Genomic DNA, 24,395 nt, shown 5'->3' with positions numbered 1-24,395 from the left:
TAACCATAAGAATTTGAAAAAAATTTCTTGACCACTATCATCGTGAGAACTAGTTAATTTGGATCCTCTTGAAGTTAAACTTCTTATACGACATCCTTTAATCCGGGGTAAGCTGGCGTTAAACACAGCGAAAACAAAACTTCAATTCCGTATACAAGTTCTTTTGTGAAAATTAAATGGTCAAAAATGAGGGATACTATAAAGTTACCTACATTCTATGTCAGGTGCTATCATTTTACAAAAAACTTAACTGGTATGATTCTGATTGCATAGCTATGAAAATAACTGGTCACTGGTCTAAAAGCCGTATAGGCAGAGCTGTAAGAGCTTTGATGTATAGAACAGGACGATTATGCGTTGCAATTCAGTGTTTCACAATTAATGCAAAGGCAATGGACTTGTTAACAGTATTTTATTATGTACTTAATAGTGTAGTTACATAAATTCTAGTGATCAAACGTGTTTCAATACAAGGACATGCCAAAAACATATTGGCTTGCATACCGGACATAATGATGTAATGAAGAAAATCAAAACATTTTCCTATTGTCACTCTTAGCAAAATTTGCATACCAATAACGACTGTACAAGTTTAGGCCTTTGCACTGCATTTGTTGTTCCATCACCTAACTGGCCCTCATCATTATCACCCCATGTGAACACTTCACCCTTATCCGTACAAACGACGCAGTGGAGAGAACCACAAGCTACTGATACAACCCGCTTGCCTTCCAAAGCTTCGACAATCTTCGGTCGACGCACGTGATCGTCTGTTCCATGGCCTAATCGATAATAATCACCTTTTCCCCTGTTTTTAAAAAAAACCAACTCATACAAAATGCTTTTTCAGAGAAACAAATCTAGCGAAAAAACATTTTAAATGTTTCAGAAAAGATATTTGAAAGACATTGAATTAGTAAGCAAATGCAAAGTTACTTCTCATTGAAGAATCCGAGTTCTTTTATAGATAACTTGGGAATATGCGATAACTTGGGAATATGCGATAACTTGGGAATATGCGATAACTTGGGAATATGCGATAACGTTGGAATATGCGATAACTTGGGAATATGCGATAACTTGGGAATATGCGATAACTTGGGAATATGCAATAACTTGGGAATATGCAATAACTTGGGAATATGCGATAACTTGGGAATATGCGATAACTTGGGAATATGCGATAACTTGGGAATATGCGATAACTTGGGAATATGCGATAACTTGGGAATATGCGATAACTTGGGAATATGCGATAACGTTGGAATATGCGATAACTTGGGAATATGCGATAACTTGGGAATATGCGATAACTTGGGAATATGCGATAACTTGGGACTATGCGATAACTTGGGACTATGCGATAACGTGGGAAGAAGCGCTCTAGAAAAACCAACTCCTGCGATTAATTGTGTTTTAAGATTTATGTAAAACCCATTCTGGAAATTTTCACTGTTAAAAGCAGGCAATGTTGATAGACAAAGTCTACAGGACAAAAATGCGACAACTGGTGCAAATTACATTTCAGAAATATGCATTACAGAATGGCTGTTTTCACTTACACATATAAACGCAAAACTTTAGATTTGATGATGCAGCTTCAATGACCTTATAACCAAGTTCTGCCAAGAATTAAAACTACAGTTGGTTGAATTATTACTTCGAATGAAGAATGAAAAATCAATAACAACAAAAACAACCAACTTACCACGTGTAAACAAGCCCTGATTTTGTTAATGCTAATGAGAACTGAGATCCACACTCCACTGCCGTCACACCAATGCCGATTAAGTCGTCAACTCTTGTGGGAATCTTACACCCCTCACTGCCACCCCTGCCAAGTTTTCCAAAATCTCCATCACCCCAAGACCACACACAGTCATCGTCAGTGACGCAAAGGGTCTGGGCATCACCGCTTCCGCAAGCAACATCAACAACTTTGAATCCTCTCAAAGCCTCGACCAATTTCGGCTTTAGCTGGTCTTCCGTCTCCCCATCACCGTGGCCTGTTAAAAATGAACATGGTATTAGAATAGAGATCTCGATTACGAATAAAAATCGTCTATTCTATCAGAATTCTGAAGATATATGGTTTTTGGGGATATATCGACATATCGTCAGACTTTTCCATAGAAAGACGCTAAAGATAAATTTTTTGCCTTGCAGAAGATGGCTTCAAGGGATAACTCTGGGTTTCACACCTACAGCCCATCAACTGCACGGTGAAAAGAACAGAAATAACATAAGTATACGGCTCCACACTAGCTATGCCAAGCTTTCTTCACATCCCCTTCATATACTACAAATAAATAAACATAACCTCACCTAGTCGACCATATCTGCCTTTTCCCCAGGTGTAAAGTTCGCCTCCCGCAGCAATAGCCGCACTGTGGGAGCCTCCACAAGCCACATCCAAAACATTTTTGCCCAACAAAGTCTCAATCACCCTTGGTCTTTCCATAGATCTGAAAGTCAATTAAGAAAAGAAGTTTACGTTAGCAAATGAGTAGATGGCTCGTTTATAAATTTGATTACGAATGCATGCTCCTGTTACCAACTTCAGTAGATCAAAGATGAAGAGCATTCAAATCGTAGGTATTCTTCAACTTAAATGTTCAAGGAATTCGTAGTCACAGGCTAAACATCAAATAAGGCTAAACATCAAATAAGGAATACATAAACATGAGATACATCATCAGAATAAGATGGTGACAACACAGATAAACGAACATATCCCTTCGTCCTTGCAGTAAATTTAATTTGCTTTACTTTTGGCTAGAAATTGGCCAATAGGTATGAAATGGGCCAATTTTCAGAAAAAACCTTCAAGACAATACTAGTAATATTTGAATCGAAAATCTTTGAACATTCAGATCATACAATGTTGCACTGCTGCGGCATTTTCCGAAATAGCATATATTGATAAACCTAGCCATTTGTCCATGAAAAATTACCAACATCAAAGACTGAATTTTTATACTACTGAAGTGTAAAGAAAATGAAGGTATCGTTTAACAGGAAGGGTCATACTAAAATAAGATTTTCTTAGTCGACGCTTTCAAATGTATTTTTGAAGCAGAAACCTAATCATACTGTCGCTCTTACTCAAAACCGTTCCATTGATAAAACTAGGACATCCATGCTAGAAATTAGAATTATACTGCTTTTTACATCCTCGAATCTCCCTTTCTTTGATTGTTTTAATGAAATCTAGTGTGGAATTATTCTGCATTCAGAGAATAATCAAGCACACTATGCTGAGCCAAACTTACAGCCGGCTGCCATGGCCAAGTTTGCCGTCATCACCTTCGCCCCATGAAAACACTTCTCCGTCAGATGTTAATGCGAGGCAGTGTTTACCTCCAGAGTGAACAGCGACCTTTTTCACTACAACATGCTGAAGTGTCTCTATGAATCGGGGTGAAGTTAGAGTTGCCATTCCGCCGACGCCAAGGCGGCCACCACTGCCGTATCCTGTCGCGTAAATCTGCAATAAACAATTACGGACCAAAGAAATTAGCTTTTGAGTGAAAAATAAATGAAAAAGGTAGGAATAATCTTTAAAAGACCAAGGGAATTGACAAGGGTATGGGTTTGTCTCGGCCACATTGTTTTTTTAACAGTCAAGACCCTTCGTGGTCGCATAACTAAAAAATCATTTACCAAAAAAAACAAGAAGTATAAAAACAAAAAATCAGTATATGGACTCGAATCAGACTAAAGACACTCAATTCGATGAAAACTAGCAGTATCTGGTGATTTTAAATACACGACACCATAGCTTTTCTGGAAACATCATACCTTGCCTTCCGCAGACAAACAGAATAGAGTCTGCTCTCCACCACAGATTTGCACTGGCTGCAAGCTCGATACGTTTTCGCAAACTTGAGGTGATTTGATTCGGGAGCCTTCAAGGCCCCCAAGCTGTCCCCTATGGTTATGACCCCAGCCATAAATATTGCCACTTCCGCTCCAGGACAGAGACCAATCTCGAGGACGTCTATAAAGTAATATAAACATGCTATTTTCAATGTCTTAACGTACAACGTATAATTAAATGTACGATAAAAAGTACACAGTTAATAAATAGAAACATAATATTCTCATAAAATTGCAAGAATCAACGTTATTCCAGGTTCATCATAGTAAAAAACAGCCAAGATAAATACTTGCTGTTGCCTATTATAATTTTTAACAATCCTGTTTAAATTTTCTATTCAACTCTAAATTAAAAGGTCTCTTACAAATGAGGTCTCTTACCACGAATTTAAATGAAAGTGAGCTTTTGACTTCTGGTAGTTCAAAGTGCTTTTAAAACTATTTCGCTCCTTTATATCGTCGTAAAAATTACACCATTTATAAACGGCCTCGTATCAAAATAGGTTAAGAGGTTAAGAGAGAGTCAAATAGCGACGAAAACTCTTGGTTAAAAGATAAAGGAAGAAAAACTTCAAAGGCAATAAATCAATTTACTTTTGAAGCCAGCTGAGTGCTTGTTTATCCTCTTCATCTGTGAACAATGTGTGATTCTCATATTCTAGTTGAATACTGTCTTCTCCTTGGGCAATCTCTTGAATTCGTGCTCTGACCTCCAGCAAGAAATCCTTTGGCAACGCAGTTCTTTTCACCATGCTTTCTATTACTCTATGTAACATACATGATCGCGTGAACCAGCTCCAACGATATTTATCAGAGCAACAGATGAGATAGTCTAGCCCTAAGGTCCGGCCAACTGTAACAAGTGCCTGGATGAAGATAAGAACAAGTATAAGAGTTGGTGTCATTTTGTTGCTAAGTCATAATGGGCTGAACTGAAATTTTAACATCACAAACATTTTCTTTATGGGAAACATAGCAAGGTTTTTCTTACTCCCTGATAAAAAAGACATTAACATCTGTAGCAAGTTATAATTTAGCTTAACATTAATCAAATAAGTTAAGTATCACGCCAAAACAAGTTTTGTGATTTTTTTATCAAATCAAACATGAAACTTTGAATAGCTACTTAGAATCATCAAGTTCTGCACCCCATAATTATATAGACTAATATAAAGACAAATGGGCTGATAATGCATCATAAACAGTAAAATTTCATATCTAAAAGCCAATCAAAATATTCATTTCGCATCTAAATTATCACTTCGAATGCTTTGGGAGAAAGTAATTGAGCTAAGACGACGTCAGACGCCTTTCAAAGTTTTAAAACAAGGGAATAGTCAATACCCTGAGAAACGAGCTGTAGAAAAGGTGCTGTCCAGCTTTAGCCTCGAATCCATACTGTTTTCGCATTGCATCTGGGAGGCCTCTGATTAAACTGCCAAGCGGAGAGGTTGACATTATCTGCAAAAAAGCAATAACCTGGTAAAAAACATCAAGTTCACTTATGATAGGTTTTACTATTTCCTTTGGTGCAAATCACTGAACATAATTGATATTCACATTGGATCTATACATGCCTATATTAACAAAATAAATAAGGAAATAAGGTTACATTTCTCAGATTATTAGGCAAAAAATATCATGCTCTACTAAATTGCGAGTCTCAAAGATGTGACAGAAACGACAAAGCGAGGCCCATCTGAAACTGACACTTTATTCATTTTCAATATTCTATGATTCGGTCTGCCAACACCCCGGAGTGTGGTATTCAAATAATTTTATTTCAAAATTTACTTATAAGGAGAAAGAGCACTTGGTCTCTATCCCCACCCATGCACCCCCAATTGTCCTTTTCAATGCCCTCCCTTTTCCCTCTCAACGCCTCTCATCTCCGACCCCTTTCGGTCCTTCTGACCAATCCTTCATTCCAGCTTTATGATCAAACAATACCTGCTATAACTCCGTTGGCATAACAGTTTTGGAATACACTTACTTCTTTCGTCTTCGCGTCGCCTGTACTTTTGTATTTGAATATACTTGGCACGTCATCTCCATAGTCACTGCAACCAAGAAGATCTGGAACATCAATAGGCGGTGCGATATCCGACACTAAAATATCCTTTAGCTTGCAAAATATCCAACATCTCTGGTCAGCGGATAATGAGGGTACTTGTGCGCATGCCGACAAAGCAAAGGTCAGCCTATTACAGTGGGATCCGGGGCCAGTCATCTGCTCGATATCGTGACCTGTTGGAATAATAAAATGATAATAACAGCATTAGCTGAGGATTGAAACATTTACACAGAAGGTGGTAGGTGAGGCCTATTGGAAGTGTTCAAAAACCTGTTTGATTTGTGGGATAGGCTCTGTGTAAACTTGTGTATATACAAAGGAAAATGATTTCTGATGCCTTGGAATAAGACATTCTTATGAATCAGCTGATTACCTGATTATGTCTAATCCTTTAAAAATGAATCATGTTGTAAATTCTTAGGTTCTAAGTTGCTACTCCGATTTTCACGCTGTATACGAAAATATGTTCTACATACTGCATAATGTCACGCTGCATAATGTTCTACATACTTAGCAACGATTTGGCAAGTTCCAACGAGGGTACAGCAAGAGCAGTTGTGTCTGAGGCTTGAGAATAGTCTAAAACCGAGCTCGAAGTCACAGGGTGGGCAACGAATCTCCAGCCCCACAAATTCCATTTGCTTTGTGCAATGAACTTCCATCGCACTTCATCTCCTGTCACACGTAAACTGTTTTTCCAGTCCGATGGATCGCTGCCTGATCGGACAGCCAGAGTTCTCCCATTTCCGTCCATGATCGATAATATATCGACCCCATATTCTGTGGCGCAACTTTTGTCAAATTCAATGCGCAAATTCTCTGCACCTGGGATTCGTATGCGTCCGTTAAGTTTTTTAACTCCATCGTAAGGATGTGGACTGTCCTGTGTCACGGGGTGCAATTCCTTCTTCCGCAATTCATGGTCCGTGACAACATCTTCGATTTCAGTCGTGCATTCGTGAAGCAATATTTGTGCTATCTGTTGCGTGGAAAAGAAAATGTCGTGAGCATCAGATGCACTTTACTTCATGTAGCTTAAAAGTTTCCCCAATGATAAAAATAGTAATTATAGTCAAGTGAAAAGGGAGAATAAAAGAGGTAGGGAAAGGGAATAAGAAAAATGAGAGAAGGGGCTAAATGAGCTTTTTAGAGATGGAAGGCATTAAACTACATGAACGTAGCAAGTAGATCAGCAGAGCAACGCAAGCTTAAAAAAGTACCGAGAGGGAATTTCAAGAAAATCAACGCCCCCCCTCCAATGCAGTCCAAACCCCTTAATACCTTTCTATCATCCCTAAAAAATATCTATCGACCATCCCTAATACATTTGCATCTTTTTCTTTCACTTTCATATGACAAAGCTTCTTAGCTACGTAAAGCAGATCGAATTTACTGCCTGCAAAATAAAGAATGACTTACCTCTTTGTCTCTTTTGGCAGAATGAATAAGAATTGATATGAGGCCTTCCCGCTGGCTTTCATCCAAGCGACCTGAAAAGCCGAGCTTCAATAACGAGACGAGCAATTTCACCTTTGACCGTGAAAGAACAAACCCTGGTTTCTTTTTAGCAGTTTCAATGTTTTGTGTTGTTGCTGTTTGCGAGGCATCGGTATTTGATGCCGATGGCGTTGTGGTAGCATCGTCATCACCACTGCATTGATCCAACGACTCTAAAGATATCTCCTGAAGGTCTCCCAGGATTTTTATCAAGGCATCTCGTGCATAGCAAACTCGCAGAGACTCAAGGATCAGAGTTAGGGACAGTTGTTTTTCTTCGTTAGTTTTGAGATGTAGGACATCCTTTGATAGTGAAGATCGCAGCCTGCGAATATGCTGTCCTACGTTCTCTTTGGTTTTCTTCTGTTCAAACTCGTTTGTCACGTATATCATTCCTAGGGGATCTTTTGCACATTTTAGCTCGACAGGATCGAACAATATCTGGGGTGCTACGTTCAGCTCCGCCCAAGCAATGCTATGAGATGAACCACAAGCCACTCTTGTTATTTTGTAGCCATCAATCCCGAGAACCTTTGCCGGCTTGAAATTTACAGCGACTGTGCCGTTTCCTTGCTGTCCGTGATCATTGTCTCCCCAAGCAAGTACCTGAAATTAAATGAAATAATTTTTCTTTTTAGTACTTTGTGCATCTTAAAATACCTATTGGGAATTACGTTGACACTTGGACTGGGAGCACCCCCGTTTCTTGAAGATGTTTCTGAAACTGTTAAACCTTCATGTTATTGGACGTAAGATAAGGCAAATAGATTGCTGCCTTTGATCCCAGACTCCGTGGATTGTGAAGTGAAGATTGAGCTCACAAGTGAAGCATACCCGAGTTAGGTCAACCTGCCGCAGAAAGAAGCTGACTCTGGTAAATGTAAACGTAATTATTTTTTACCGGAGCGTGCTGAGCTGACCGAATAACAAATGAATCGTGGTCCTTTGTTTACCTGTCTGATATATTCACCACTATTTAGACTAAAAGTGTGCAAAATTGTTTATTGTTTCATTGCCGACAACATTATGTACAAAAAGGAAAAAAGTCTCAGCCGAGAATCGATGGCTATGAAGATACAGATTCAGGTGAGTTCAAAAATAGTTCATAAAGTGTATCAGCTGTGGTTAAACCGAAAAGACTGTTTTTTACAATACCTGTCCATCATCACTGACAGCTAGACAATGCAGCGCACCAACACTAACATCAATGATTTTCTTGTTTTTTAAAAACTCGACGACCTGCGGCCTCCGAATATGGGAATCATTTCCATGCCCCAACCGATAGTAATCTCCTTTACCCCTACGATAAAGAGAAATGTGTCAATAATGGGGAAATTTAACTTTGGGGAAAAAATCGATTTACTGAAGCACAACAAGATGCCTCCTTTGAACACGTATGTACCATCCGCAGACATCTATAGTCATCAGAAAGTGAAGGCGATTCTTGCCAACTGAGTCAATGTACTCGGTTACAAAAAATTGATCTACCAGCCTAATATACAAGGTTTTCTTACAAAACCATCATTGGTTTTTGTAAAATCCACAATTAAAGAAAATCATACATGTAAGATAAAATAATAGATTTGATCTTACTAACCAAGTGTATACCTTCCCTTGAGACGTTAATGCCAGTGAAAACTGTGCACCGCAGAGAACTTTGCAAACACCAACTTCGTTTAGTCTTTCAATTTTCAAAGGTAACAAACACCCATCACTGCCCCCTCTTCCTAATTTCCCGAAATCTCCATCACCCCATGACCAAACACATCCATCTTCGGTTAGACAAATTGTTTGGGCGTCGCGACTGCCACATGAGACCTGAACCACGCGTCTGCCAGAGAAGACTTTCACCTGCAAAAAATTACAAGAAGTCACCGCAGATGATTTAAACGATTTGCCACGTTATTCACACTTATAGGTTCTTTGTGTTATCTATGAATAGCATCACATTATCTTCTATATTTCTGGATAACATTATCCTTAAAACTCGTACTCTTTCCTTCGACTGTATACGAGACTCTAAACAGATCGCTGTATGCATCTAAAAACTTTGAGCAGTTTCACGTACTAGTTGCGTTCTATTGGGATATCTCCTCAGATACTGACCTCGTTTCTCAACTTACTAGAAAACTGAAAATCGCCTTCCTATCTTCCTGCTAACACTACGTAATTGTCTAGTAGAGTATTGAAAGTTACTAATATTCCTGCTTGTCACAAAATCGAGCCAACAGATCTAACGACATACCATTTTCGGCTTCAGTTGATTTTCAACATCACCATGCCCTAAGCGACCGTATGCTCCGCATCCCCAGGTATACAGATCTCCTTCGCTGATGATTGCCGCACTGTGGGCGCTTCCAGCCGCGATTTCTATGACCGTAAGTCCATCTAAAGCTTCGACCAACTTTGGAAAGTCGTAAACCCTGAGAAAAAGCGATGTTTCGATAAATCTCAAGAAAAAAAGAAAGCATTTGTGTGCACTAGATAATAGGATAGTAATCATGGTGATCTTGCTACGTTTCAATCAGAAGATCCCTCAAAAAATCTGTCTTGGTACTTTTGAGAAGATTCACAGTACTCACTTGCTGAAAAATTACAATTTTAGGTTAAATTAAATTTTTGATATTTGGGGTTCCCTCGTAAACTTGAAAGGTTTTTAGAGTATTTTTCAAAACTTATCGTACAATGCTCTAAATATGTATTAATCATGGGTTGCCTGAAATCACAATGGCTTGGTTGGAAATGGATTAAAATAATTAAAAGTGTCTTCTAAAATTCATAGGTACTTTTGCCATAAGTACTTTTACATGTCTATAGAAAGTTTAAGCAAAGATAGAAAAAGTTAGCCATCGGCACATTTGATTCAGTTGAATGATAATTTTGCTAAAGAACAATCAATGCCAATTGATTATGAAAATTTTAGTTTAGAGAAAAACTGTCATTTTAAGAAGCTGTTTAGAGAAAAACAACCATTTTAATAATCATTTCACCTACAAAGTCTCTACGCCATTATCGTCTTAATGCAGTAAAACAAATATAAATTCAAATAGATAAGAATATTAAAACAATCGCATGCTTACAGTCTATTGTTGTGGCCTAACTGACCATCTTCCCCTTCACCCCAAGAATAAACTCTTCCTTCCGTCGTTAAAGCCATTGCATGACGGCCCCCAGAATGCACAGCGATCGTTTTAACAATGACTGAAGCTAGTCCTTCTATCTGCCTCGGAATGGAAACATTGCCACTGACAGGGCCGAGGCCAAGCCTACCATTTATACTTTCACCACAAGCGTATGCTTTGCCACTAAATGAGACTGCGAAAATGGTCTTGGAGCCTCCAACAATTTGATGACAGTTCAGAGCAGACAAGGCTTGCGACAATATTGGCGTCTTCACCTTTAATTCGAAAAAACAGACTGATCATGTCGATAATAAAACTTTATCAAGTAACTTTACCTACGTATTAAAAAAATCTTAAACCTAAACACCATCAATTGAACACATTTTAACGAGAGTTTAGTCTGGAAGAAAGCTCAGGGAATTATCAACAATAGCTCGAGTACTCAAAATAATCTGTTCGTATCTACTACGAACAACCTCAGTTACTTAAGTTACGCTTGATCCTTTCCAAAGCCCAAAAATTACTTCACAAGATGGAGATGGAAACTTTGGGGTCTTAATAAGAAAAGTAAACAAAGTTGTTACCATGGACAAAACTGTGAATCGCGAAAGCATAAACGCGTGCGTGAGACAATTTCAGCTTTTTGATATACCCTGAGGCCAGAATTTAAGTTACCTATATCATATATCCTTTTAAAATATAAGAAAATATTTAGAAACAAACTTGAAAGTATGTTCTATATACCGATTTATTAAGCTGATGTAAAATCGGTAATGACAATTCCTAGAATTGTCTCCCCGAAAAAATAACATGTAAAAATATTAGAATATCCATGCAAGTTCATAAATGAAATTCCTTTCTAAAGAAATCACACTATACGTTAATCACAATATCACAATAATTTCATTGGCAACAGCTAAATGCCATAAATTACCTTAGACCCTTTAAGGCCGCCAAGCTGATCTTTGTCATTAAGACCCCAGACAAACACTTTGCTCTCTCTCTGATTGGCAGGCTTTTTCGTGGCACTCTCTGTCGCCTTAAACACAGGTCTTTGTGATTTTCGATCAAGTTCTTCTTGACAGTCCTTAGCCACAAATTTTAAACAGGACGGTATGCCTGAAACTGGTGCCTTTCTGCTGCATTCTATGCTCAAACGACTGCCTTTGCAAGCGACAAGGCAGGCAAAGCACAGGTTTATTTCAATCTCGATGAACTTGTAGTCCTAGAGACAATGCATATGGTTTTCAAATAAAGTTTTTCAAAACAGTAAATAGCAATACCTTTAGATTCAGTTAAAAAGTAAAATTCAAACAAGCATCCACGAACCAATAACAGCAAAATCTCTTTTTTTACAAACAAGAAAGAGACATTTGCTGATAAATAAAGCACCACGGATTCATAATGAGGAAGAATAATGTCAACTCTATAATTGCCCAGATGTTGCAAATTTTTTATCAACTTGATACCAACGCAAAAGTCGTTACAAAACCGTTATTTATTCACACATACACATCACTTATAAGAAAGCTGGCCTTAATCCGACACTTTAAAATATGATCACGTGATAGTAATTTTCTACAAAAACATTTATTTTTGACTTAAGCTTATACGTTACCTCATCCATATTTTCAAGAAGAGTAACAGAGCTTTTAAAGACATCAATCTGCACAGTTGAGTGCTTTCTCATCGCAACGACGCTTGTACCAACACTGATAATCGCCGATGAAAGAACACAGTCTGGACATGAAAGGTCTAGGGACAAGCTTAAGTTTTTTATCTTTAGGCCAGGGTACATCTCCAAGCAAAGACATGTCTGAAACAAAAGAGCCGTGATCAGAATGGCTAAAGTAGAAGAATTTAAGAAACAGAGGCAAAATCTGGAGCAGAAGAGTCCAGTTGCTTCAAACAATTTTCCAATACCTTTTGCTTCGATCCTGTCTGCAATCTATAAGCTCTTCTAAGCTCAATTGGTGCGCCATTCCAAGAAATATCAGGTATCAACCAAATGTCTTTAACACACTTGCTCAAATTTGTCACAATAACATCATTTTTACTGGCTTTTGGGCCCTTTTGTTTTGGCGGAGTGGTATATTTAAGTGGAGACTTTCCTGGCTCATCGTACCTGCAAAGAGTGACAGAGATGCTATAATTCAGAAAGTATTCTTTCTTAACGCCAAAGTAATGAGGGTGTCTGGTTCCAGCTCCTTATAGCTAATACTTCCAAAGAACAGATTTAAAAAAAAATAGATATTCCACCAAAGTATGGAAAATTTTCATTGGACCAATAAATATCCATTTTATTTTTTCGCTTCAGAAGGTGAGAAATAAAGAATGTTGAAAACATTACGATGACATCCACTAAGTTTTATAAGAAAGCTTGGTTGAGTCAGTCTCTTTATCCGAGAAATATTGACATATTACAATATGATATTTGTTGAAGGAAAGCGCAACAAAAAAGTTGTAACAAAAATTCCAAAGCAACAATACACATGATTAAAAGGAAAGATGCAAACTACTGCTATAGGTATGAGAAAAACCTGAAATTTATGTTAAGATGTTTTAAGACTCTCGACACTGAGTTTAAACAAGTTTCAAAATAACAAAACTTCTAGGCCATAGCAGGAGGGCGAAAACGTATGCAATGTGCCAACATGAATACGCAAAATGGCCCGTTTAAGGTTGTGCCTTACATTTGATAAGCTTCAAAAGAGACGAAGTGTTCAAAAAAACCAACTTCTTAATGAGTAGGTTTGTTCCTTAATCCATGGTGCATTCGTTACCCGTATAAGCACGCCTTTCCTGGAACATTTGAAACCTATCTCCATTGTAAGGAGGTTCAGGAATTTATTTTCTACGCATTTATTATCTCTATTATTTCTAATAAACCAGCTTTTCTTTCTCCAATAAAATGCAACCAAATTCAACGTTTGCAGGCATGGGCCTACCTATAGAAGGAGTGTCCGTGGTTTCCCATCTCGTTGTAACACTCTTCGCAAAGGTCGAAATTGTAACACGTCATACACTTGAAGCGAGAACCCACTATCGGGTTTGAGTAGCAGCCATCGCAGCTAAAAAAAAGATGTTCCATATTGATGTTTAACAATACTCGTGAGACAATAATCACTAAAATATGTATGTTGATATGGGTGTTACGAATATGGTTGGGATTGATCTGTGATATATGTCAAAAAGGGATATGGAAGAGGTGGCGTTATCAATGATAGTACGGGCTTTCCAAAGCAAAATTAGTCCCGATAGGGCCTTTAAAGATAAGAAATCTTAAGCCAAACCTTATGCCAGGATGCGCTGACGCGGTAAGTTCCATTTCAGCAACTAGACCAGTCCAACCAGTTTGTTGCACAAAATCAACCTGACATTCGACACCGTCCGGACTAATCTTTTTTACCATTCCGATATTGGAATGGTTTATTGCACCCCACTTATACTTCGGTGATAAGATGTTCGACTTCACGCGGACCATGTCACCAACTTTTATTTTCATTCCTAGAAAAATGCAAACGATGAAACAGTGACATTTTCTTAATGAATAAGAATATACCCTCTAAAGGGTATGAGCACAGGAAAGAGCAATTGACCTCCTCCATTTGGTTAAACATGGCAAATATCTAAAAAAGTTGCCGAATATGTTCTTTTAAACTATTCGAGTTATTCGAGTAAGCTAAGGCTTGAGTACAGCTAAAAGAATCAAATGAAGAATGCCTCACTTTGCATTAAAATTGTATTGAGTTGCAAATTATTTGTAAAAAAATCTTAACAATGCCAAAACAACTAGGAACGTTTAAGGTTTCATTGCTCAATCAAAATGTTTCATACAAATATTCCACATGTACCTTGAGACTTTATGAACTCGACGTTAGATGGGGCAATATGGCGAGTCTTTCCATTGCAAGTCTGTATTTCAATTGACATCGCATTGTTGCTGTCTAAACAAACCTGCAATTCAACGTAAAAACATTAACTAATCCATCTAATCGGAAGAACAGAGAGAGTCAAACATTCTAACAGATAACCGTTTGTCTTCGATGTAACACAGTTGAATGTCCTTATGGCTCAAAGTGGCCTACAAAAGTTAATTCAAGATGGCCTTGAAACGTAGAATACATTTCAACGCAAAAATCGATCCCTGGAAATTTAAACAAATATGAAGATTTCTAGAAGATTTCAGATTATTAACTCAAGCAAATGCATTTGGTATATATTATCTAAGAAGATTTTGTCGTACAAAACTTGCAACGATTGGGCATTTAACAATGTTTACATCGCGAAAACTGACAAAACCTCCTTTGATCACACAACACAAGGATACATCTCTAATTGACATTTCTTGACGATAAAACAAATTAACATTTGCTGTCCAAAATCATTCCTTATTGCACAAAGCTCAATCTATTACCTTCACAACTGTCCCTGTTTCCGAACTTGTCCCCTCGTTGTCCTTATAACTAATTGTAGTGCCAATTCGAACATTATCTGCTATATACTTTTCGTATTCTTCTGGCGTTTTGAAATCGTCCCTTGTTTGAAACAACGGCTTTACTTCGGATTCGACTGTTTCGCATTCAGATTCACTACTTGAGTCTAAGTTACCCTGTCCGGAGCCAGCCTCACTATCGTTATCATTACTCAATTCAACTTCAACATCCGAATGAGGCTCGGTGTTTGCTGGATCTTGCTAAAAGTCAAAAACCAGAAAAAGATATGTTAAAGAAGCCGTGTTTATTATCGAGACAAAAGCACATTAGATTAGGTACATCTGGTAAAGGTCAAACATGTTAAAGACGAGTTCTAGCTTCCTTAGAATTGAGTGTCAAAATCACTTATCACCGAAAACTTCTGTGCCAAATAAATCTATCAATCTTAGTTCAATCCAACGTAAGCGGTCTATCATATTTGCAAATTAGTTTGCAATATGTGAATTCTTATACCTCCCTTGTATCAAAACCAAATTTGCATCCTTGAGCATATTATAAACATCTAAATAATTCACCTCAATGCAAGTTTGTCTGAAAAAGTGCTACAAATACACCCCATGTGTAGAGAGGTGTAGATTATTCCTCTCTTTATCAATATATTTAACCCTGTTTCTTTTTTTTAACATCACCAACCATTATTTACTCACTAACATGAAGCTAACACTAAACGTTTTTAAAGATTCATCAGGATAGTAAGAATAAACTCAGCATAACACACCGATATTTCGGGGTGATCAAGCAGCCAAGAGACAATCATCTCTGGCCTTATCGTTTCGTCCCCCATCTCTTTTAGCGCCTTTTCTACCATGTACCTCGGAAAGCCCATATCAACAATCTGTTGCACAACTAACGGAGGGTTTGGTAGCCTCGTGCTGCTGTTTCGTCGTCTTCGGGCTCGACGCGCTGGTTTTAACTGTTTCTCAGACTTTCGTGTTGATGATTTTTCAGGTCTCTGTGACGATCTTGTCGACGATAGAAGATACTCAATCAAAGACAAAGCAGCTGTCTGTCATAAAGCAAGAAAAAATGGAGTCAGTGGGCTTCAAATAAATTCTGTTACAGTGTATCTTTGATCCATGCTGCAAATGTGCATTGTAGTTGGCAGTCTTTTGAAGAAACCAAAACAATTTTAAATTCAGGACAGAAACCTTCTCAACAACTCCACTAACTAAGCCCTAAACAAACGCCAGCCAGACAGGGTTTGTGGTATAATATGAACTAATCAAGGAAAAGCTCATTGTTAACAGCCGACATGAAAAAGCAACTAGCAAAGTTTTGACATAAACATTCACCTCGACTTCGTTTCTGTCGTATATTGACCTGATAGGCGCTGACTTTAAAGCGGCAGTAAACAGTTCTTCAAGCAGCCATGGATTACTGACACCCTCGCCTTTCGACGCAGGCTTGAAAACGAGGTTGCCAATCAGGTTGCTATGGGGTAGCAAAGCACGGGCTGCCATGAGTACACCAAGTTCGATTTGTTGCATTTTAAGGTTGCGATCCAGCACTAGGTAGGATAAATAAGTATCTAAGAAATTCAATAACCCGAATAAAAACCTTTGGGTGATACTCAACGAAGCAATGCTTTAAAGCATGAGAACATTGTTATTAATCTGCCTCTAAAGAAGGAGGTGATATTTGTCTATTCTTCTTTTAGATTACCCTAAGAAATTCTCGGAAAGACTTTCACAAAGTCTCAATAGATTGCGTTCTAAAGTTATGAACCTGCTCCAGTAGACTAAAGTAACTACATTATGTAAATACGGAAGGCTCCGCGAACCAACATCTTAACATATAAACAATTATAAAATAGGCTCAAACGAGCTAAAGGGAAAGAATTCTCTTATCAAACAAGTATTATTTTTAAATGCTGCTAAGTTTCAATTTACCTGAATCTAAACTTTGGCCATTCGGATCATCGTTGTTGAAACTTTTCGCTGAATCGCCAGTTGCTCTTGTCAGAATCGCAAGATGGAGAACAGATGGCAAAACTTCTCTCATTGAAGACAATGTTTGCATTTTCTCTACATCAAAATGCACTGGCTCCACCTAAAAATAACGCATCAGAAATAATACAACCAGGTGTCCGCATATAGGAACCAAATGGTCATCATGAAGGCCACGAGTTCGGTAAAGCTCTAACGTATTGAATTTATTCTAATTTCTTTCTACTGGTAGATTAAAAAGATAGCATTCAACCTAAAATAAACTTTCTTGTAAAAATAATTTTGAAGGTCTGCTAAACTGGTGTTGTTGATAAAATTTCCAAATTATTCGAATAAACATCTAAATACTGGGCCATAGGCACCCGGTAATTTGTTTGGTTGTTCGTTTGCCAACTTGAAGAAATGGCTTAGCTGAAAATAAATAAATTTTAAAGCAAGCAAAATTGGTCTTACCACTTTCCAAGCTGAAAGTGGGCTGTTCTTGATAACCTGCTCGTCTTCATAGCACTGGACACAAATCTTCCCACTTTTTGTTATTCTGGTGACGACGCCCTTGCCGTGCTCTTCATTTTCAACGGTCCCCCCCAGCCTGACGCGATGGTCTGCCCCTCCAATTATAGCCAAGACTGCAACAACAGCGGCATCATCTTGGCTGCTACAAGATGTCAATCTAACAGATGCCTAACAAAATAGCACGATAACAAAATGTTTAAAGTTAAACTACCCACTTGACGATGGCAAAACAAAATATATCGTGTAGTGTAAAGGAATGTAAAATGATGAGCAAAAGTCAAAGTCTATCCCATGATTAGCTTTGCATATTGCCTAACAATTTCAATTCTAGTGTCTAGAACAAGATTTGAGGTTGTTGTCTAAAAGGACACTTCGCCCTTCATATGAAATCGCTATTAGTAACTGCTCACAAACTTCGGCAGTTTTGACAAGCGGCTTATGAATTGAGTCAAATATCAAGGGGAATAATCGTTTCATCACTCCTGCAACGCGTATAGTTAAAGAAAAGCTACTAGCCCGTAGCTAAAGGGTAAACCTACAGGGCAGTAAGCCTTTCGGAGATTAATATAATCGTTTATTTGTTATTAACAGGAAAGGGGATTCATCAATATAGGTTTGAATAGAAAAGAAAGTACTTATGAATCCTAAAGAATAACTGTGCGAAAGTCTACTAGCATTTGCATCAATTGTACATAATTTCAAGAAATATTTCGTACCCTAAAAGTTTATGACAGCTAAATTTGGGACAATTTTAACAGCATCCAAAGTTCCAAGTTCTAGAAAACATTTGGGTTGGCATACTTAGGAGCAGCAATATACTAAGTGTTTTGCAGGATACTCACATCATCTGTGAAAGCATTAACTCTTGAACTAAAGAATTTCGGCAGCTTCTCTAAAGATTCCTCTATGACGTATGACACAGACTTGTCCCATTGAGGTCTTGAATGTAGCTTTCTGATCACTTGGACAAGCTCTTCAGCAACTGTACCTCGTGCCGAAGCCGTTACTGAAGCCTGACGGCGCTTGCGTTTTAATGTGTTACGCCCTTTAAAGAAAATTAAATTTATCACGTTCAACTTCCTATGATTATTCGACTAGACCTATATTTTCAACCACTAGGCATTTACTTAATCTTTCTCAATCAAAATCTCCATCATTTTTCTTTATGAACATGCATAGACTTTCTTAAAACTTATAGTTTCTATAAAAACTATAAAAACTTGATTGTCTATCAAATTGGAATTGTGTATTGGTTTCCTTACATTTTAGAATCCGAGCACCTAGCATTCTTAACAGTACTGAGTACAGAAAGCCTCAAACTGAGTCTGGCCTCAGTTTGATAAAAAAACGAGAATCACTGAATATGACTTTTAACATATGATCAAGACAACAGCATGCATATAAAATGGTAACTTGGCAAACAGAATAGAATACCTTCGGCAGCAAACTCGATAAAGTCAACGTCTTTCAATAGAATCTCTCCCAAAAGCGTAACAAGCTGATGTACAACTGAGTCAATAAATGGCTCGTTTTTGGGATCTGATATATAAGGCAATAGATTTCCAAGAAGTCTCAATACCAAAACCTAAAATTAAAAGAAAATAAGTGACTGATTCATTCGTGATTAAGAAATTTGTTTTACCTTTAAATAGCGGCTAAAAATATGATGCTATAATATTAAAATACCAGAGTAAGTAGGAACGGTACAATCAAAGAAAAAGATATTATATATTTGTAATCTTATGATCCAGATGCCAACGAGGTATTTTTGCTACTATTTTACCTTTCCTGAATAAAAAGTTTGGTTAGTGATGGCAAAATCGCAAAAACACAACTGCATGACTTTTCAAGTGATTACAGAGCATTGAGAACTTTTGCAAAGAATTCTTCCAAACCTTACAACACTTTCGGGGTGTCAAAGAATAATGAAAATCTGAAAAAGACTTCAACCAGTGATTCTCTCTTAGCAACCTTAAGCTAGCCCCAATTATTCCCAATTCTTCTAATAGCATACGCCAACCCTAATGATAGGCTGCAATATCCTCTCAGGTCTCAGATACAGTGGGAACTTATAAAAGGGAACTTATAAAAGTGACAAGTTACCTGAATCGAGACTGATGAGGCACGGGATGTCTCTGAAGATTCCTCCTTGGCGACCAGCTGCTTCGCAACGTTTAAAAACGATTTAATGTGATTTTGTTGACTGAATGCCTCGCAGAATCGGTAGGAGGAGCAAAGTCCACGTAATATGCCCATTGCTACCCAGTCCTCGTGTTGTCGATCTAAAATCGAATTTTGTGCGGCGATTAAAAACCTTTTTGCTGTACCTTTAATTTGTAACAAAAATCGATATGCATATGAGCAGTTAAGAGAATCCCCCTGAAACTTTGATAGAGCAATAAACAATTGAATTTGGGTCAGTCAGATGCCCACAGGAATATAATATTTAGTAAAATAACAATTCCTATTTGACCCACTTTCGGCTGCTACTTTATTAAAAACAGCCCGAATGCACTTTTTCCAAATTTAGGTTGAGTTATGCGAGGGATAATTTTCGAGGTAATCATTCTAATTATATTATTGGTGTCAGTTATCCTAAACTAGTGTCTGTTGCGTATCGGTAACTTAAATGAAATTAAACTGAGTCGAACAGGAATAATTTTCACATTTTCATAACGATCCAAACCCTATTTATAGATGTAGCAAATATTCTTGGTTGCATACGATCATGTAGGATCTTACTAATAGTTCTTTCATCTCAACAGTAAATAGGTATCATACTTCATATCTCATAGTTTATCACCCTCAGTTTAAGCAAGGTTTCAAACAGGTTTTCCTTTAGTGGAACAAAACAAGCCTATAGGTTAACAAACAAACAGCTTCGTTGATACGAGTAAAAAATATCTGTCGAATTCCATTTGTACTCACGAAAAGCGACGTTATTTTCCAAATAGGCCCCTCTTATGATCTTCATGAACAGGCTACATACAACACGAACTGTCCTGTCTTTGACTGAAGTTGATTTCAGGCATACCAAGATAGCAGTGTGCTGCAGAACGTTCATGCAAGCACGATGCAATAAGAGCAAAACCTGGTCTTGGTCCTTTAATTCAGAATTCTTTCTTCTATCTGCAAGAAAAAACAAGAATATATTACAGTACAGTTTACTTCTATCTTACCTCTACCAGAAGTCTTAAACATGTGTTACTAGGAGATTAAAAAATTTCTCTTCGATTCCACATTCACTAATTTACCACCACAGAGGTTATACGAGAAACACTACAATAGAGTTTCTTTTTTCTACATGAATCGTTAGTTGGGCTGCAAGGTCTACGAGAGGCATCTCCCTTTTTCAACGCTAAGATATTCCAAGTTTTACCTTACTCTTCTAAAAGCTCTTTGCCAAATTGAATGTATATTATGCTCAAAAAGCCTCTGCTTTGTCCATTGCTTTTATTGTAGCAAAAAGAAGTTCAAAATATGTTGAGAAATTTCCTTCTACATTGCTTGATTGAGGTAACTGTCACTTGGTAATGGAGGCACCCCACCGCACTACTAACGATGGAGGCACTACTATCGACATTGCCAAAGCCATAGACTAAATGCTAGCCTTTTTAATTGGAACAGTGGGCTCGAAATATAGGCGACGAGAACAGTAGCTACTAGACCAACTATTTTAAAACAAAACAAAATTGAACGTAAAGAAGGATAAACAATACTAATGCAGGGCCATCAGTAGCTATTGCGCTCAAGGGGGTTTTCAGGTCCCAATTTCTGACAAAATTGGTGAGCCATCCTTCATTTGTTGACAAATTTAAAATTTATCGCCAAAGCTTCAAAAAGGTGTCACACCCCTCAAAGCCCCCCATAGCGACGGTCCCAGACCGGTGTTCAGTACCTTTGTAGCCATCACTGTCATCATCACTTGTTTCTGCAGCAACCAATGGCTCCGCTAGTTTCAAGTCATATTTCCCTTCTTTTCCCATACGATATGAATTTGTACTCCCAGTGTCCCATTGCACACGTACCCAACCATCTTCTCCAACATTGTCACTAATGACACGTCCCTGGCTTGGAGTAGGGCCATCCTTTACAACAATACAAAAAAGAATTAGTATAAGTTATAATACTTGTGCGAGTAAGTGTTAATACAAATGTATGGATGGATACAAATGCGTTTGAATGGACAATTAAGTGTTTCCACAAATGAAACTATTTTATTTCTTGAGAAGGAATGAATTTCTTGAGACTCGAGGGCTATCCTGGAAATTTTGGCTCTTTCAAAAGCCTCTGGCATTGATCAACCCTACAGTATCATACAATTATTGAATTAGATCTGCTTCAATTTAAATCTGCTGAAACCAGATTTTAACCAGTAACGCTAGCTAACTCAAATCTTCAGATGCAAAATCAACTTGAAAAATATCCCCGCTAGAACAACGACAGGCCTCAAAGTAGGCCATAAAACTCACCTGGTCACCCCATTTCCAGTCCACACCACGAATCACACGAGTTCCTGATTTCATAAGGTTGGCCATTTCTGCACCAGTAAGATTTCGAATACTGGTCACGTGATGTCTAGCTTCATCAACAATAACTGTCATTGGGCAAGGATGATCAAATTCATACTCCTCGCCGATGGCCTTCTCAAGACAGTTCAAAATCGACTGAATACAAGCAAATATTCCATTGTGTACTAGCAATTCGATGTTGTCTGAAACAATAACAGTACAAAGACTAGATTCAAACCTTTAACAATAATTAAACAATAATCAAACAAGAATATTGGAAGACAGCTATTGAAAGAAATAACCATACATTAACGAAGTTAACCCTTTTTTAGCAAATAATCATTTCAATCCCTGATGGTCTGATATAAAAATCCAAAAACTATCCAAGAAAAGGCCACTAAAATTACTTATGCTGGATTTCTTATGAAAAATCATACGATGTCAGCAAAGTAGGATTACTTTGGTTGGATTGCCCTCGCTCTATTCACCCTGACAACGGTAGCTTACCAAAATGGCTCTGTGACGTCAACATTCCAAGCACTGCTGTTAGCGTTCGTGCATGCAGAAGAACAACCTCTTTCACATCCACAGTCTCCTTGCAAGATGCAACAGCCTCGCTGAGGTCCCTTACAGTCTTCCTCAACAAATCAACCGCCCAGTGGGCAATGACATCGAAAACAGATCTTAACTTCACAAGCTCTTCAGTAGAAACGAGTTCAATGTTGTTTCCAATCCCCGGCTTTGGTTTACTGCAAATATATAATTTTATATATATAAATATATATATATGCGGTGAAGTAAAAATATTTAACGCTTGTACAGTAAAAACACTATCTTTTTGTGGTATAAATTTGAAAATGGCTGCTGTGATGCTCACAGAAAATTTCATGTCACAGACAATTGGTTGTGTAAAAAAATGAAAATACAAAGTACGATTGCCAGTGCCCCTAGATGATTTTTTGGTGTAGTTATACTATGTCAGAGGCATTATGATAAATCTGAAAACATTTTCCTTAATGATAGCCTTAGGATGCACTGGGAGTGAAAGTAGAATGAGAGAAATAAAAAATGGCGAGAACACAAAAGCATTACCATATAAAATATAAAAGATAAAAGAAAATTAGGAGGAAAAACAAATTGGATGGTGGCTGTTGCCAATTAAAAAAGATCTTTGGGCTCCCTATACAGAATTACAGAGGACGTTAATTCAGCTTATAATTGGTGAGATACCTCGTGATACCACACTGGAACTCCATTCCCATCCAGCCATAGAGCAAACTGAAACGAGCAGACGGAATCATTCCGGTTCTTAGAATGTACGACTGCATCATGTAACCGGAAATCAAGCGCTGTTTCACTCGTTTGATCTGTAAGAAAAAGTCACAAAATTGTGACATGAAACATTTTTGCAAACAAATAAAGAAGTTATAAGAACATATTCGTTGGATCGTTGTCTAAAAATAGAAATTCTCATTCCATTTAACTTCAGTTTGACATGCTAAGGCTTTTTCGAGGTGAAATAATAGTGGCATTTATGTTAATTTAAAACGCAAGTGTAACTTGGGGAAATGATAAGCACAAATGTATCTCGTAAGAGCAAAGATTGGAATCTATTCTACTGTACTCTCTTAGACTAGGAATTAGAGTATAAAATCGCTGAAAAATTATTGATTCGAAAATTTAATCCTGTAAGAAATGGTCTTTATAAAGTTTATTCTAAATAAAGTTTTATCACAAAGACGTGCCTGATACAGGAAGCATTTCCGAATGGTGTCTAAATTCAGCGATTCATCACAAACAAAATCATACAACTCTTCTGTCACTTGTTTTGCAAAAAAATTCTCATCTTCCCCAAAATATAGGTCACTCCTCTTTTCCTTTGCTTTCGATTCACTCCACCATATTGCTGTGTCCCAAAATGTCCCTTCGGCCACAGTCAAACGCTGTACGGCTTCCTGCCATCTTGAGGTAGTAAGCTGCTTTCGTGAAATACTTTCATCGCGCTTTTTTACACCAGACGCTGGATGTAAACAGTAGAAGACAAAACGACATTTCTCTACTACTGCAGAGCACAGACTCTCGTATGGTTTGTTATGCTCTTGGTGGGCCTAATTTGAAAAACAAAAGACAATCAAGTTATATTTCAGATAGTAAATGTTCATCTACACAACTCTTAAACGGACTGTGCAATTCGCATTTATATAATCAACTGAAAGAAAAAGACTAAGAAAGCGGTAATCGATAGATGGAACAATATTTTCTTTCTTACATTACATCTCACAATGCTAGTCTGAAAACTAAAAAGGTACGCCTTTATATCAAGATCACAATTTAGGGGCTCTAACATTCTTTGCAAA

The 24,395-nt window shown here is 37.7% G+C and overlaps 1 protein-coding gene across 3 annotated transcripts in view; it reads right to left on the bottom strand.

Moving 5' to 3' along the window:
- Window positions 1-24,395, bottom strand: part of LOC135686255 (E3 ubiquitin-protein ligase HERC2) — a 55,154-nt gene that overhangs the window by 15,794 nt on the left and 14,965 nt on the right. For all 3 annotated transcript variants that reach the window (XR_016143806.1, XR_016143807.1, XM_089108749.1), the window contains exons 21-54: window positions 23,784-24,146; window positions 23,269-23,405; window positions 22,546-22,787; window positions 22,000-22,241; window positions 21,426-21,615; window positions 20,456-20,656; window positions 19,631-19,809; window positions 18,962-19,112; window positions 18,370-18,572; window positions 17,468-17,695; window positions 16,958-17,117; window positions 16,361-16,575; window positions 15,787-16,074; window positions 14,990-15,268; window positions 14,427-14,529; window positions 13,866-14,079; window positions 13,521-13,643; window positions 12,496-12,697; window positions 12,191-12,388; window positions 11,507-11,797; window positions 10,531-10,847; window positions 9,696-9,873; window positions 9,048-9,301; window positions 8,606-8,750; window positions 7,373-8,056; window positions 6,464-6,932; window positions 5,873-6,126; window positions 5,224-5,340; window positions 4,474-4,745; window positions 3,802-4,000; window positions 3,273-3,487; window positions 2,326-2,465; window positions 1,709-2,006; window positions 574-808 (exon numbers count right to left, since the gene is read on the bottom strand). Coding sequence is in view for 1 of the 3 variants with exons in the window: in XM_089108749.1 (XP_088964875.1) it covers window positions 574-808; window positions 1,709-2,006; window positions 2,326-2,465; window positions 3,273-3,487; window positions 3,802-4,000; window positions 4,474-4,745; window positions 5,224-5,340; window positions 5,873-6,126; window positions 6,464-6,932; window positions 7,373-8,056; window positions 8,606-8,750; window positions 9,048-9,301; window positions 9,696-9,873; window positions 10,531-10,847; window positions 11,507-11,797; window positions 12,191-12,388; window positions 12,496-12,697; window positions 13,521-13,643; window positions 13,866-14,079; window positions 14,427-14,529; window positions 14,990-15,268; window positions 15,787-16,074; window positions 16,361-16,575; window positions 16,958-17,117; window positions 17,468-17,695; window positions 18,370-18,572; window positions 18,962-19,112; window positions 19,631-19,809; window positions 20,456-20,656; window positions 21,426-21,615; window positions 22,000-22,241; window positions 22,546-22,787; window positions 23,269-23,405; window positions 23,784-24,146 (7,986 nt within the window). In the remaining 2 variants the exon portion in view is untranslated. The remainder of the gene's footprint in view (window positions 1-573; window positions 809-1,708; window positions 2,007-2,325; window positions 2,466-3,272; window positions 3,488-3,801; window positions 4,001-4,473; window positions 4,746-5,223; window positions 5,341-5,872; window positions 6,127-6,463; window positions 6,933-7,372; window positions 8,057-8,605; window positions 8,751-9,047; window positions 9,302-9,695; window positions 9,874-10,530; window positions 10,848-11,506; window positions 11,798-12,190; window positions 12,389-12,495; window positions 12,698-13,520; window positions 13,644-13,865; window positions 14,080-14,426; window positions 14,530-14,989; window positions 15,269-15,786; window positions 16,075-16,360; window positions 16,576-16,957; window positions 17,118-17,467; window positions 17,696-18,369; window positions 18,573-18,961; window positions 19,113-19,630; window positions 19,810-20,455; window positions 20,657-21,425; window positions 21,616-21,999; window positions 22,242-22,545; window positions 22,788-23,268; window positions 23,406-23,783; window positions 24,147-24,395) is intronic.

Source organism: Rhopilema esculentum, chromosome 6, assembly GCF_057945365.1.
Source record: "Rhopilema esculentum isolate cy_ngs chromosome 6, ASM5794536v1, whole genome shotgun sequence".
In the NCBI taxonomy this organism is placed as follows: Eukaryota; Metazoa; Cnidaria; class Scyphozoa; order Rhizostomeae; family Rhizostomatidae; genus Rhopilema; species Rhopilema esculentum.
This window is presented reverse-complemented; position numbering and strand designations above follow the sequence as displayed.